Source organism: Lissotriton vulgaris, chromosome 1_1 (genome assembly GCF_964263255.1).
Source record: "Lissotriton vulgaris chromosome 1_1, aLisVul1.2, whole genome shotgun sequence".
NCBI classification, from domain to species: Eukaryota; Metazoa; Chordata; class Amphibia; order Caudata; family Salamandridae; genus Lissotriton; species Lissotriton vulgaris.
Window position 1 is genome coordinate 295,247,415 of NC_141685.1, and position 14,127 is coordinate 295,261,541.

The 14,127-nt window shown below is 46.9% G+C and overlaps 1 protein-coding gene across 7 annotated transcripts in view; it reads left to right on the plus strand.

Annotated features, from left to right (window-relative positions):
• Nucleotides 1-14,127, plus strand: part of LOC147747076 (microtubule-associated serine/threonine-protein kinase 2-like) — a 1,134,689-nt gene that overhangs the window by 1,020,655 nt on the left and 99,907 nt on the right. For all 7 annotated transcript variants that reach the window (XM_086952330.1, XM_086952331.1, XM_086952332.1 and 4 more), the window contains one exon: nucleotides 4,523-4,655. In XM_086952330.1, coding sequence (XP_086808456.1) covers nucleotides 4,523-4,655 — 133 coding nt within the window. The remainder of the gene's footprint in view (nucleotides 1-4,522; nucleotides 4,656-14,127) is intronic.

Here is a 14,127-nt window from a genome sequence, read left to right on the forward strand (position 1 = left end):
CCAATGACCATATGCAAATTAATGCGAGATTGTGATGGTGGCTTCTGTTCCCACTGAAAGGAAGGTGGTCTGGGACCAGCAAAACTCTGTCCATACGCTTCATTGAGCAGCTCTTTCATGCTGGCTACAACTTTCTGTCACCGTGGACTTAGCTCATATCATGTTATTTGCCTTGGGGTCGATGGCTGTGAGAGACTGAACCAACCTAGTAAAATCCATCCTCATGGCCAAATTCACATGAATATGGTCGTTTGAAACCCTGTGACATGATGCAGGCGCGCCCTCAACCACAAGACATTTGGATGTTACATCTTACTATGCCGCTTACTATATGTTTTGTACATATGTGTGGATATGTTATATTTCATGTATGAGTAATTTTTAATAGTTGTATAGCGCTCTGATATCCGTCAGGATCTTGTTCACCCTCTATAAAACTTTCAAATAAATAAATAAACCTGTCTCAGTCACCTGAAAATTAATGCTACTGTAACCACCTGTAGGAAACTGGGTTTTTGTTGCAGTACCTCCCCACGCCACTTTTCGTCTGGTAATTGATGCAACTTTGACTGAAGTGTACTGGGTTATTGCTAACCAGGTCCCAGTACCAGTGTTCTTTCCCTAAAAACTATACAATTGTTCCCCCAATTGGCAAAACCTATAGCACCCTCTGTAGGTCCTTAGTAAATTGTACCGCTAGTACCTAGGGCTTGAGGTACTATAGATGGCCCCTAAGGTCAGCAGCACAAATTGTGCACCCTAGAGGACCCCTCACAAGGCACATGCAAGACTGACATTACAGGCTGCATGTCCTGGTGCCGACAAAAGTGAAAACACAATATGTCACACATCCCTGTGTGCCATGTCCCCTACCACTGCATGCCATATTTGTAAGTCATGCCTACAGCAGGCCTAATAGCCGTAAGGCAGGGTGCTGTATATTACATGTGAGGGCACACCTGCCCGAGCAGATATGCCCCAGTGCTGGTCAATCCTATTACTGCCAGGGCAAGTGGACATGGAAGCCATTTTAAAACATGTGCAGGACACTGATGAAAACGAGATCCTCCATCTACATGATGGCTTCACTGAAAATAGAGATGTTTGGTATCAAACATCTCCTATTGGTAACTCCATAATGATGCTAGTGTTAGATTTACCCATACACACCTCCAGAGGGCACCTCAGAGGTGCCCCCAGAAAATCTACCCGCATCTGGTGTGCTTGCTGACTGGTTTCTGCCAGCTTGCCACCCAAGACGCTGTTCTGACCTCTTAGGGTGGAAAGCTTTTGCTCTCAGGAGACCCAGAACAAAAGCCTGTCCGGGAAGAGGGTGTAAAACCCCTTTCCCCAAGATGACCTGCTGGTTAGCCTCCTTGGGCAGGCAAACGTCAAAGAAGCTGCTGCCTTTGGAATGCAAATCTGTGCACAGCTCCCTTGGCACCTGGGCAGGTGAGAAAATAAGCTAGTCAGGTAGGCTTGCCTACTCCAGGCAAGTACCGCCCCTCCCTCCCAAGGTGGGCTACTGTGAGGTGGACACCATTATTCAGAAGTAGCCAGCTTTGTGACGGCCTACTTAGGAATTCTGGGACAGGGTTATTCCCATTTCCCACAGGAAGTGGTCATATAAGGGGCGTAGTGACCGCAAGGGTCAGTAGCCTGTTGACTACTACCCCATTGCCCCAAATTCAGTATTTAGGGGAGTCCCTGGCACCAGAGAAGCAGATCCTGATGACCTAAGAGGAGAGAAGAAACAGCTGACCTGGTACCAACTGTGCCAGCCTGTCTACATCCCTTGCCGAAACGGCACCTAAGTTGACTCGTCCTGACTCCAGAAACTTAAGAGAACTGCCTGCCTTTGAAAAAGACTCAAGACCTCCCGTGAGCAGCAGGCCTGTTCTAAGGAATGTCCAAATGAGAAGAATCTGGGGCCTGCGGAACCTCCAAAACCTGACCCCCCGAAGCCATAACTGCACCCATCGGTTCCAGCACAAGTTGAAGTGGGTAACCGGTGCCAACAGGGCATCCCTCCAGAATTCCAATCAATTGTGATTTCATCCCTCTTGGACCCCCGGACGTCGCCTTCGGCCTTTGCACTCAGGCCCCCTGAACTGCTCTGGTAAGGAAAACCGAATGCCTAGGACACCTCTGCTCCTGTCACCCAGGCCTTGGAGAAGAGTACCAATGGTGTTCCCCATCCCTGAGCATCACAAGGCCTGAGTCCACTTGCTGGTTCAGCCCTACTGGTTTCCTAGCCGAGCCTGCGGCCTCTTTTAACAGTGACCGATCCCCATTGAAACGCATCAGGCTCCTGACGCTGATTTGCACCCTGCACGCAGCCCCCTTTGTGCTGCTGGTGGTGTACTGTTGGTGCTGCCTTGGATCTTGCCCACCACTCACCTTAACTCCTGGAGATTGGTCCTGTAAGTCGATGTACTGTACCTATTTGCAGAACTTGTTCTTCCTTCCATAGGATAACATTGTAGTACTCAGAAATTGCAGTGTCCACTTTTTAAAGCAAAAATAATTTATATTTAAAAAACTTACTTACCTGAGCGATTTTTCTCTGATATATAAAGGTACTAGGCATTTTTATAAATTGGTATGGATCTCCGTCTTGAGTTGTGTGTGTCATTTATTAATCATTGTGTGTATTTACAAATGTCTTGCAGAACTCTTGTGTTAAGCCTAAGGCTGCTCAACCGCACTTCCTCATTTTAGAGCACTTCAGGATTGCAGAGCAAGCACTTATCTACTAGTAAGGGAACCCCTGTACTCTTTACACAGTATGCCAGATTTTTGATATATCACATAAAGAGCCAGCTGTCTACACCGCCTATGCTTGCCACACTATCAACGGGTTAATAGACTCAAATCAGTTGTTTCTTTGAAGAATGGTAGCGGGGCTGGTGTCCTCGAAGGACCTCTGTGCTCCTTTAATTGCCTAAGAAAAATGTCATAGTGACTGAGCAAGAATGCTCTTCTCCAATGGCAGTGGTGCAGTCTCTACAGGAGACCTCTCGTCATCTTCCGTTGGCATGGATTGGTCTTCTAAGGATATTTCCTTCTGAAAGGGACCTCCTTCAGTGCAGACATTTCTCATTCACTCTATCACCTCCTGGCATTCTAGATTCCTCAGAGAAGCACCAGTGAGTCATTTTCATTATCTATTCGCTATGGGAAGATGTAATTGTGGGTATTTTTATACAGCAGAAGAAGGACTTCTCAAAATAGATGGCATCTAGGCACTGGAAGTAGGGGGAAGATAGTATACTTTCGCTGACCAAGGTTTGTAAAGTGAACAATATTATTTTATTGGCGATCCTAAAGGCTGATTTCTTATTGTAATTTTATCGGAAAGGTTTACAGAATACAAATATAGTTCTGAGGATCAGTGTGCTGCTTTGCATAACGCAAGGGCTGTATACATGCCTCTGGGTCACAGAAGCACGAACATGTAGTGCGCTCTACAAGTGTCCTGATTGATTGGTTGACATGCATTTAGGAAAGGTCACGGAGAAAGCAGAGTACAAGAAAGTGATGTGTATAGACTGCTACCGAGAATCTAGGTGGGGGGGCGGGGGGGGGGCTCTGACAAGCAGACTGTTAGGGCATGTAGCAGTAGAAGTGGATGTCGTCCCAAATATCCTGAATGACATCCATTTATAAGAGAGGGTCCCTTTGTAAAATATAATTACACAACTTGCATTATATAGGACTGACTGAAAGTTTTGCCCATGGAACCACAGTGCTTGTTTGAAGGTATATGCCTCTTGTGTTGAAACAATGCCTTGAAGGCGCAGGACCGCCAAGCATGAGAACCTGCAGATGGCCTGAAGGACAATTTAAGGGTTCTTGACCTGGATTTTGCTCCATTTCACCCAAATAGACGATAAGTTCAGAAATCCTCGATACTGAGCCCAACCTGGGATGACTAAATGCAAAAAAAATACTTCTCAAGGTCTTGGAGCAGAAAAAAAGTTATCTGAGTTTTTCATGCGTTCTCGGTTTTTCCTTTTTAATGCTTAGAGAATTCACTGAAAGCGATAGAAAGCTTTCAAATCCGTGGTTTTATTAGCTATCTGATTTTTAAATATGCATGAACACAGACTTGTTTTTATACCTCCTTTGGAACAGGCTACAGTGCAAGAGAGTACTTAAAAAACAAACAGTGCAGTGTGAATACTCCAGTTGGGAACTTGTGCTTATCCCAAACCCTGAACTTCAAATTCTTAACTGGGAAAAACAAAACGTAAATAAAACAAGGGATGGTGGAATGCATACATTCTTCTCGGCCACAAACAGGGACTGGCACCATGCAGATCAGCCATGATGCTGTCCTGGTAATAGCAGTCAAGCCACGCCCCCAATTCAGTGAAACTCCTAACTACAGCTCCCTGGACTAAACATGCAACCTTGATCCCTGGGAACACGGATTGCCCTGCATCCTTACTTGCGTAAGCATTGGTGCATGAACTCTGAAATTTTAAGTTGATCTTGACGGTTGGTCTGTTTTTTGTAGGAGTTTGACCCGGAAGAGTTCTACCATCTGTTAGAAGCCGCTGAAGGTCATGCAAAGGAAGGGGAAGGTATCAAGTCGGACATTCCACGCTACATCATCAGTCAGCTTGGGCTCACTCGGGATCCCCTGGAGGGTAAGATGCCTGCAGCTTACTTTTGCAGATGTGTTCGTTTGTATTCACTTGCTAAAGGTCATCTTTATTCATGTATGAATTGTTATTGTTGAACCATGCACGGTTGCAAGTCGCTATGCCTTAGTCTGCTTTTTGTTTCCCATTTTTTGTTAAAATATGAGGTCTGGTTAGATGAAAGTCTGCACTGAAACCACTCTGTTTGATTGAAAAACTTGGACACCCTTCAAATCTTTTATCAATAAGAACCATGATGGGCCCAAGGATGTTTTTCAATTGCTAGACATTTCGATTAGGTCAAATATTGTTCGTGTATCTTCTTTTTTGGGAGATGAAGCAATTGCTGCTAATGTGTAGCTATATTTTTGTCCTAACTAGGTTATAATGAGTTGTCACCCTTTTGATGACCTTTTTTGCTTCAATGCCTTCTCTTTTTACATTTTGTCTGCTCTCATGGTTAACTCGCTCTCCAAAAATGTTATGTCAATTTGTACTGCTAGTTTACCTTTGTAGCAAAAAAACTCAGAAAGATGTTACTGAAATAACACTATTCCTGTTAGGAAAGACTGCTTGCCGCCTAAAATTCACTTCCTGTTAAAATCAAACCTGAAGCCCACCAACGCCACGCACATCCAGTATCCCATTTTCTAATGTTGTTAGTTGGTCAGGAGTTGGTTGCTCCGTTGAACAGTTTGGTAATGCTTTTCTAATCGTATTCCGCCCCTTTCCCCAACTGTGCCATCATGCAGTTCAATCTGTGTTGTGTTGGACATCAATAAATTAATATAAATTAATTAAACCAGTTTATTTCAGTGTGTTTAAAAAATATAGTCTGTTGCTGGGGTTGCTTTGTATGTCTTGGAAGGCTGTAAATAATGTAGTGTTGTGTAACAGAGGTATTAAGAGTGTGTGCTACTTAACTTGTACAAGTCTTCTTAACCCCAGCCTGTTAGGTTTGCACGGAGGACATATGCTGGACAGGGAGATGGACCCTATGGTGACGTAAAAATCCACAACATGGAGAGACTTCCTTTGTGGAGTCCTCAGAGTGGAAGGAAGTGTCTCAGTTTAGGCACAGAGGGGCCAAAAATGCATCATCAAGATGTTTAATACTCCTGTGGCTTAACAACCGGCAGCAATATTTGACATATACTGCTATCTGTGGCACATGTTGTGGTCCTGGGTCTTAACCCCTTCACCGCGGGGGTAATTCACCCGCTGTGCGGGGGGTAGGGGGGGCGGGCACAGCGCCCTCGTCACGCAGCACGGTGGCGTTGTGCTCATAACGAGCTGAGCTCGTCACAATCACACCAGTTTCCTCAGAACGCTCAGCACAGCGGGGGCACTATCCCCGCGTGTGAGCGCCGCGGCTGTTATGACGAGCTCAGCTCGTCATGAGCACAGCGCAACGTGCCCGCACGCATGAGGTTAACTGTGGATGTGTTCTGGTTTTTAATGGCCTTGGAATGTGGAAAAGTGTAAACATAGCAGTTTGCCCAGGTTTTTTCAGCTAGACAATCCGTGCGGGCAGAGCTGTGTTCCATATTTATTCCAGACTAGGAAGTGCCTAGTGTGGACGATGGCCTTCCAATAATTTCAAGCTTCACACAGCAGTTAATCTCATTTAATTTTAGAGTGCCTCACGCCCAAATCCCTTGTGCTGCTGCCTTATGAGGGATGAGCTAAAGCAGCCCCTCAGCGATACATCCCTTCCTCTCTTTGCCCATGGAGGGTCCTGCACCATCTTGCCACTGCCAGAGCCTGCAGCAGCCAGCGACTCAAGTGAAATCCACTGGGTTCAGTTTAAGCATACAGCACAGCGGGGCACGTTAGGCAGATGCACACTCTTTCTTAGCCTTCTCCGCGCTGACTCATGAGATGAGCTACCACTGAGACCATGCATATGTCCTTGCACTCCTTTGCATAAGTCCCCATGCTTTAGCGTTTGCCTCCCGCACGTAGGTAGTACACTTACTGTAACGCAGCACCTGACACATGTAAGAATTAGTTACTCAGACCCACATTATCAGTGAATTGAGCACGTAACTTTTATATGAAGGGTTTTGCTACGGTTTTCTCCCATCTCTTGCCAGTCAAGATCATCACCTCTCTATCTGCAGATCTGTCTTTTTGTCCTTATGTACCACCCTGCTATCATGCTCGGGGTTATTCCTAAAAATGATCGTGTCTTTGTGTATTATCTACATTCATATGGAGGCCTCTGTGGATGTTATATGTGCTTATAAATGCATCACACAGCAATTTACAGATTGCACAGTTAATATTTAAAATAAACCAAAACTGCTGGTTTTGCTAAAGTTTGCTGTCTTGATTCTGAATGCTCTTGGGTTTATTGTCAGAGCTGATAAAATCACATGATTGTCTGGGGTACGAGCAGGTTACCCAGGGGTGAGTTCCGGTGCTAGGGGAGTTCCGGTCTGGGTTGCATTAACATAGAGGAGGGGAGGGAGTGAACTGTAGCTTCCTCCTTGCCAGAAGGGCATGAGTTGAATCTGGGTTATGTTTATTGGGGAGTGGTTTTGTTAATTGATGTAAGACCCTTGTGGGTAGAGTGTTATTACTATAAAGTGTTATTACTATAATGTGTATCCTTTCACCCCAGTTCTTGCCGGTGTGTAAATCGGTGTACATGTGGCTAGCGGGGGAGGGTGGACCTGTTGAGCAGTGTGTATCATTGTCAGCACCTCCCCCACCTCAGTTCTAATTTGCCAAACTCTCTAATTTCACTCATTACTCTCTCAGCTATATTTATTTGATTTCATTTTAATTTCTCGAAGTAGATCTGTGGTAAATGATGTGTGACGCTGGCAGGGAATCTCATTCCGCACAGAAACCAAGAAGCAATGAAGAGCTTGGCAGGGGATTCTGTTTAACTTTCATGTAATATAAATTCATTTCAAATGACTCTTTGGAGAGGCGGCCCAGGAACCTGCTGGAGACGGGCTTTGGCACAGCGCTTGTATTCATCCGACAGACCGTATCTCAGTACATTGCGTGTCATTTTCAGAAGTCTTGCAGAGCCCGCAAGATTAGTTTGTGAGAGTTGGGTCCATGGAGAGCTGCTCACTGAAACCACACTTTGGAGAACTTTAGGAGCCTCATCGAAGCTGCATCTTGAATGTCAAAGATTTTTCTTCAAAGATGGTGGTGGACCACCTCAAGATACTTGCTCTTGCCTGAAAGGGGGTTGGGGGACTGCGAATAGGTTGAAAAGTGTTGTCTTTAACCAAGGTGTGTCGTCTGTGTGCACTTTGGTTGGGGCTGGGCTATGTGGCTGCTTTCTTGGACTATGCAACCTTCGGGCAAAGTCTTCAAGACAATTCCAAGCTCCTAGGGTTGCACAGGGGAAAAACTTGACTTAGAGTTTGGGCTTCATGGCATCCAGCTCTGCTTTTTGTGGCTTTGGAGCTGCCAGAAAAGGCCGGATTACCAAAGAAATATGAGGGTCCTTGCAGATGCATCATTCAGCAGATCTTCTCCAGTGAAAGCAGTGGATTTGGGGTGCTCCTGCAGTAGCAGCATTTGCCCATCTTTTCCACAAACTCAACCTTGTCGAGGATTAGACTGATAGACGTGCCAGTAAATAGGCAGCTGGTATTTACTCAAGTGTGATAGGTCGCTCTCTTTTACTTAAAGGGACCATCCAGTGTAGGGATTTTTTTCCCTTGCCCAGTCCTCTATCACTAGCAATCATCAGCTATAGGCATTATTAAATGTACGTTTGTTTGTTGTCTGCTGGGATTTTATAGGCCTGGGTGAGAATTCAATCATGCCAGTATATTCTGGAACTCCACTTAAAGTTTGTTGCCCAAAAATCCTAAAATTATGAAATGTTGTGTAATTATGCAACCTTCGCTGCAAAATTAGGTGGAAACGCAGGAACAACACAAATGACCTGATACGAGTGCCTGTTGTTTACAGTAATTGTGTTTGTCGTGCTATTTTTTGGGTGAAAAATGCATCCTTGTTTCTGAAATGTACACATACACGTATTTTGCACTAAAATATAGCGCTGAATGCTGGATTTGAATTGCGTGTAATTTCCCGTAATTTTGATGAAACCCCACATAATTAGGGGAATTTCGCTCACCCCTGTTTTGGGAATTATTGTGACATCATTCACTGGATGGCTCTTTTAATAGTGCAGCTGTTGGATTACTTTATTTTTTATTCCTGCTGGTGGTCTGTAATTTTGTTTAGAGATGGTTCTGCTTCATTAAGAAACTGTCTGCTTTTGTCACGTCTTTTCTGTCTTTTATTGTAAAGATAACCATGTCATTAGGTAGCTTCAGCTTTTTGTTGATTTGAGAAAGCACAAAATGTGTGTTTTCTTTTCACTATGGGTAATATACAGTGGCAGGAAAGGAAAAGCCCGCAAGCAACCGAAGCACATCAGATGTCAAACCTCAGAGGAGCCATGTGCTGAATGAAACTTTGACAGACACCAACAAATCCCTAAAAAAGAGTGCTGGATTCGGAGTCTCGAAAATTTGGTAAATAGAAAGTCACTCCATTTCCTCTCAAAAGTAATTACAACAATGAAAACAGCCATTATTCGACTGGCGGTTGGTTTTTCAGCCAAAATATAAAAACTGTCCTCAACCCTCGATTCCTCCATTGGCGCTTTTCCCTACCAATGCTCTGTGAGCCAAGTTCCAGTCATATCTTGTTCACGCCATATAAAACTTTATAAATAAATAAATAAATATGGAGGACAGCAACCTTAATGTCCAAGACCAAAGTAAGTTTGACAACTGCTTTATCAGGCAATATTATTTCTCCAAAGGTTGGAATCTACAGCTTAACAGTATGGGCCGGCAGCTTTGTTGGTGCCTACATGAAATAGTTTTTTTGTTTTTTTCAGTGACCTTTACACAAGTGGACGTTACATTTACCAGTAGTTATCCTTCCCTATGACCTGATAGCTCCATTGTCTACACTGCTTGATACAGCCTCTTTTATTTCTCCAAAGGACTTCTCACAGGGGAGAAAAGTCAATTTTTCAAAAAATCTGCTACCGCAGGTGGCATTGCTGGAAGTTCAAGCAACAAGGAAGGGGCACTCAGAGGACAGAGTGTGAATGATCCAAGTGCTGCGGACAGGTCCGAAAACCTGAAAGACAAGACTTTCCCTCAGTCTCGGGAACACCATAGAAAGGGACCAAAGGGAGCCATTAGGCAGGGAGTGCAGCGGATGATAGCATTTCCTTCAAACTTAGCACACCAAAATACTGCTCTGGGCAGAATGAGGATCTTGGAGTCCTGTTTGGTTGCTGCGGGTACCAAGTAATCAAGCACTATGTTGATGAAAACCTCCATGGGAACCACGTGAGCAAAAGGGTTTTTTAGGTCTCACATTCGCTGTCTCTCGAGACATACTGTATCTCCTGTATGGACTTTCAGCACGCCCATCCATTTTCATTTGTTCCTTCATGTGCCTTTCGAAATTCCTCTGTTTTCGTTGGTGAATAGTTTACATGTGTCCCTCCTTTTGCTGTTTTGGTCACACCCTGGAGATTGGCCCTGTTATGTGGATCACTTCACTATCTGCTATATATCTTAGTTGCGGCGCGCTACTTTTTCTTTTGCCTCGGCTTGTTTTGCTTTCCAAACGCGCTTAGCCGAGGGCTGCAAATTATGTCCTTATCTGGTTTTTCACTGTCTTTGGTTTTATTTTTTTTTCCAAATATATCTTTTATTGAAATCACAGAATAAAAGGCAATTCCATTGGTACATCATGCGGTTGTTCACATCTCAAGGATGTCTGTCACAGTCGCGGGGCACATCACAATTCTCAATGGTACAGTGTTACATACAGTTCAACAATGATGTAATATAACTGTTCCCGTCTGTTCAGTATATTGTACAGATTATTTCAATAAAGAATAAGAAAAAAGAAATGAATGAACAATGTGAAACAGGGGCTAAGCCGAAAAAGGGGGCTGAGGTGGGAGTGTGGTCATCAATCGCTCGGATGCTGGGTGCGTGATTTAGGGCTGGGACCTGTCTGTGCATTGTGGAGCCATGGGTGTCTTGGAGCGGTGTTGGTGGGTCGTCTCTCAGCGGCGGGGAGGGTCAAGGGGCCCGGGGCAGTGGGTGTGGAATGTGCTTAGGGCGTCAGGTGGAGTTGTCCTGGTTACTGTGTGTCTACGCCTGCGGGTGCTGCAGTGGCATCTTGAGGTTGGGTGGTTAGGTCTCCACCGGGAGTGTCAAGGTCGCAATTTGTGGTTGTCGTTGCGGTGGACTCCGTTTGAGTGTCTTTGTGCAAGGAGCCTAGCATTTCGTCCCACAATGTTGCGATCGGGAACTTCCGCAGTCCCGCAGTTTCCTCATTGCGCAGTGTGATGCGTTCCACTTTCGCCCAGTTGTCTAGGGAGGCACGCCAATGCGTCATCAAGGGGGGGGGGGGTCGTTTCCAGTGTTTCGTGATCAGCCGTTTGGCTGTTATGAGGCCTAGATCACAGAAACGAGAGGGGACTTTGTTGTGCTTGGCTCGTTTGTATATGCCTAGTATGCATGCCTCCCACGTGTGTGGTATTTTCATGTCGGTGCAACGTTCCAGTATCGGTATTAGTGTCTGCCAATATGTTTGGAGGTGCGGGCAGCGCCATAGCATGTGCAATATGTCTGCGCCCTCCAGGGCACATCGCGGGCAACTGGCCGCGGCGCCCGGGAAGTATGGATTAATTTTGTCTGGGGATAGGTACGCACGGTGTAGAATGTAGAATTGGATTAGCTTGAATCGTGCATTTCATGGGATGTTTCTCGGGCCCGTTAACATCATTGTCCACTCCCCCTCTGTCCAGTCCCTGCCCCTGTCAGCCGCCCACTTGTCTCGTAATGGCTGTAGGTTTTGTTGTGTGTGTGATAGTAGTGCATAGGTCAGCCAGTGTACTACATGTGTGCCATTTCCCATGACATTTAGATGCTGTATTAGTTGGTGTGTGGGTGGTTCCTCCGCTATTGTTCCCCACTTTTGCGAGTATGTCAGTACTATGGAGGCGTGTAGTAGAGACTGCCCCGCCGGGAGACCAGTATCTTCAGCCAGTGTCGCAAAAGGTAGTAATGCGCCATCAGCATATAGGTCCGCCATGGTATCCACCCCTGTGCGTGTCCAGTGTTCTAGGGCTGCCTCTGAGATGACAGTCGAGGCTGTGGGCGTGCCCAGGAGTGGTAACGCGGGTGCGTACGGTTTAGTATGTTTAGTGAGCTTCAGGCTCCTGGTGTAGCATGTAACAGCCACGGCCGTGTGCAGTTGAGTCGCTCTTCTGGTGGTTGCCAAGGGGTGGAAGAGGGAGTGGATCTGGGCGTGTGTCAACATACCAGCAGCCGTGGCTGTGTCTGCCAGGTTTCTGCCCGCTAGCCAGGCCGTCACCCACTGTAACTGCGCCGCTAGGTAATAGAGTTCTTGGTTTGGTACTGCAAGGCCCCCATCATTGACTGGGGCGTAGAGTTTCCTCAGGGCCACCCTAGGCCTTCCGGTATTCCATAACAGGTCCCTAATCATGGTCTCCAGTTCTCTGAAAGTGCGGGCTCGGACATATGTTGGGATGTTGGCAAAATAGTACAGGAGTCTGGGTAAGACGATCATCTTCGTCAGTGTCACTCTGCTTGGTACATTAAGTGGGAGCGTCTTCCAGAAGGAAATCTGGGATCTAATGGATGTTATGGCGCGTGTGAGGTTGCCATCCAGGATGTCCTGGGGTGTTCTATAGATGTATATGCCTAGATACTTGAACATTGTGTGGTGCCATGGTAGCCGTTCGCCTTGGATCACTATCTCTGTGTCCGGGATGTCTGGGCTGAAAGCATACGCCCCTGACTTGGCCCAGTTGACCTTAAGGCCCGACACAGTTCCAAAGGACTGGAAGATTTCTGACAGTTCCGGCGGTATGCAGGTGAGGTCTTTGGCGTATAAGAGCAAGTCATCCGCATATAGCGATACTATGTGTATTCCGTCCGCTAGGGGGATGCCCCAGTGTGTGCCCCTGGCGCGTAATGTCTTGGCTAGGGGTTCTATCGCTAGCGAAAACAGCAAAGGGGACAGTGGGCAGCCTTGCCTAGTGCCGCGCCCAACCTTGATGGAGTCAGACATCAGTTTGCCTGTGCGAACTCGCACTTCCGGTTGATTATATAATAGTCTGACTAGTTCGATGAAGTCGTCGCCTAAGTCGAATTTGCGCAAGACAGACTGCAGGTAAGGCCATTCGACCGAGTCGAATGCCTTCTCTAGGTCGAGAACCAGGCAACCCGAGCGTGGCCAGTCTGGTACTGCGTAGGCCTGGACACGGAACAGCCTTCTTATATTGTGGGAGGTGCATCTGGCGGGCACAAAGCCATTTTGGTCCGCGTGCACCAAGGCAGGCACCAGGGCCGCCAGGCGTCTGGCTAAGGTCGACGCCAATATCTTGTAATCCGTGTTTAACAGCGCCAACGGTCTGTACGACCCAAGAAGCATGCCGTCACGGTCCTTGAGGAGAGACACCAGCGTCGCCTCGTTCATTGACTTAGGCAGTGCTGAGTCATCTAGTGCCGCCGAATACACCCTGAGGAGTTCGGGGATGAGTATGTCGGAGTAGGCTTTGTAATATTCCGCCGGTAACCCATCTGGGCCAGGGGCTTTACCATTCGGGAGTGCGAATATGGCCTCTCGTAACTCATCTGCTTCCAGGGGGGCACCCAGGTCGTCACGTTGGTCGTCTGTTATGATAGGCAGTGCTATGTCATCTAGGTAGGATTCGATGGTCGCGCGCGTGGCCAGCAATCGGGACTTGTACAGCTCATTGTAGTGCGTCACAAAGGCTCCGTGTATCTGCGTCTGGGTGTATACCGCCTGGCCATTGGCCAGGCGAATCGCTGTCACTGGCGATGTGCGCTCCTCGCGTTGTATTAGCCAGGTTAACAACTTGCCAGGTTTATCCCCGATGTGGTGTGTACGTGCTGAGTGGGCCGCATAGTTGATGTGTTTCAACCGATCTATCAGTTGTCGTGTTCCGCACGTGCTCCTAGCAAGGCAGCGCTGTCGTCAGTGGTCGCAGTCTGTTCTGTTTGGTGCAGAGTGGACTCCAGGCGCTTGAGGTCTATTTCTAGCTGGCGCCGGGAGTGAGCCTGTGTGCCCAGACAGTGCCCCCTGAGGACCACTTTGAACGCGTCCCATTCTATTTGAGGTGACGATGCCGTGCCAGTGTTGTCTTCAAAATATTGCGCTGTTTGTGCAGCTATGGAGCTCTGGAGCGGACCGTCCAGTAGGAGATCAGGTTGCAGCCTCCATGTGGGAATCGGGGGTCGCGGTTGCTCCCAGAACAGGTCCATAACGTGTGGGTTATAATCAGAGTGCGTGCGGCCCAAGTAACAAGTTTCAGCGATGTGTGGTAAGAGCTCGCTAGACACCATGAACCTATCTAGCCGTACATATAGTGCGTGAGCCCCCGAGTAATATGAGTAGTGTCTAGTGT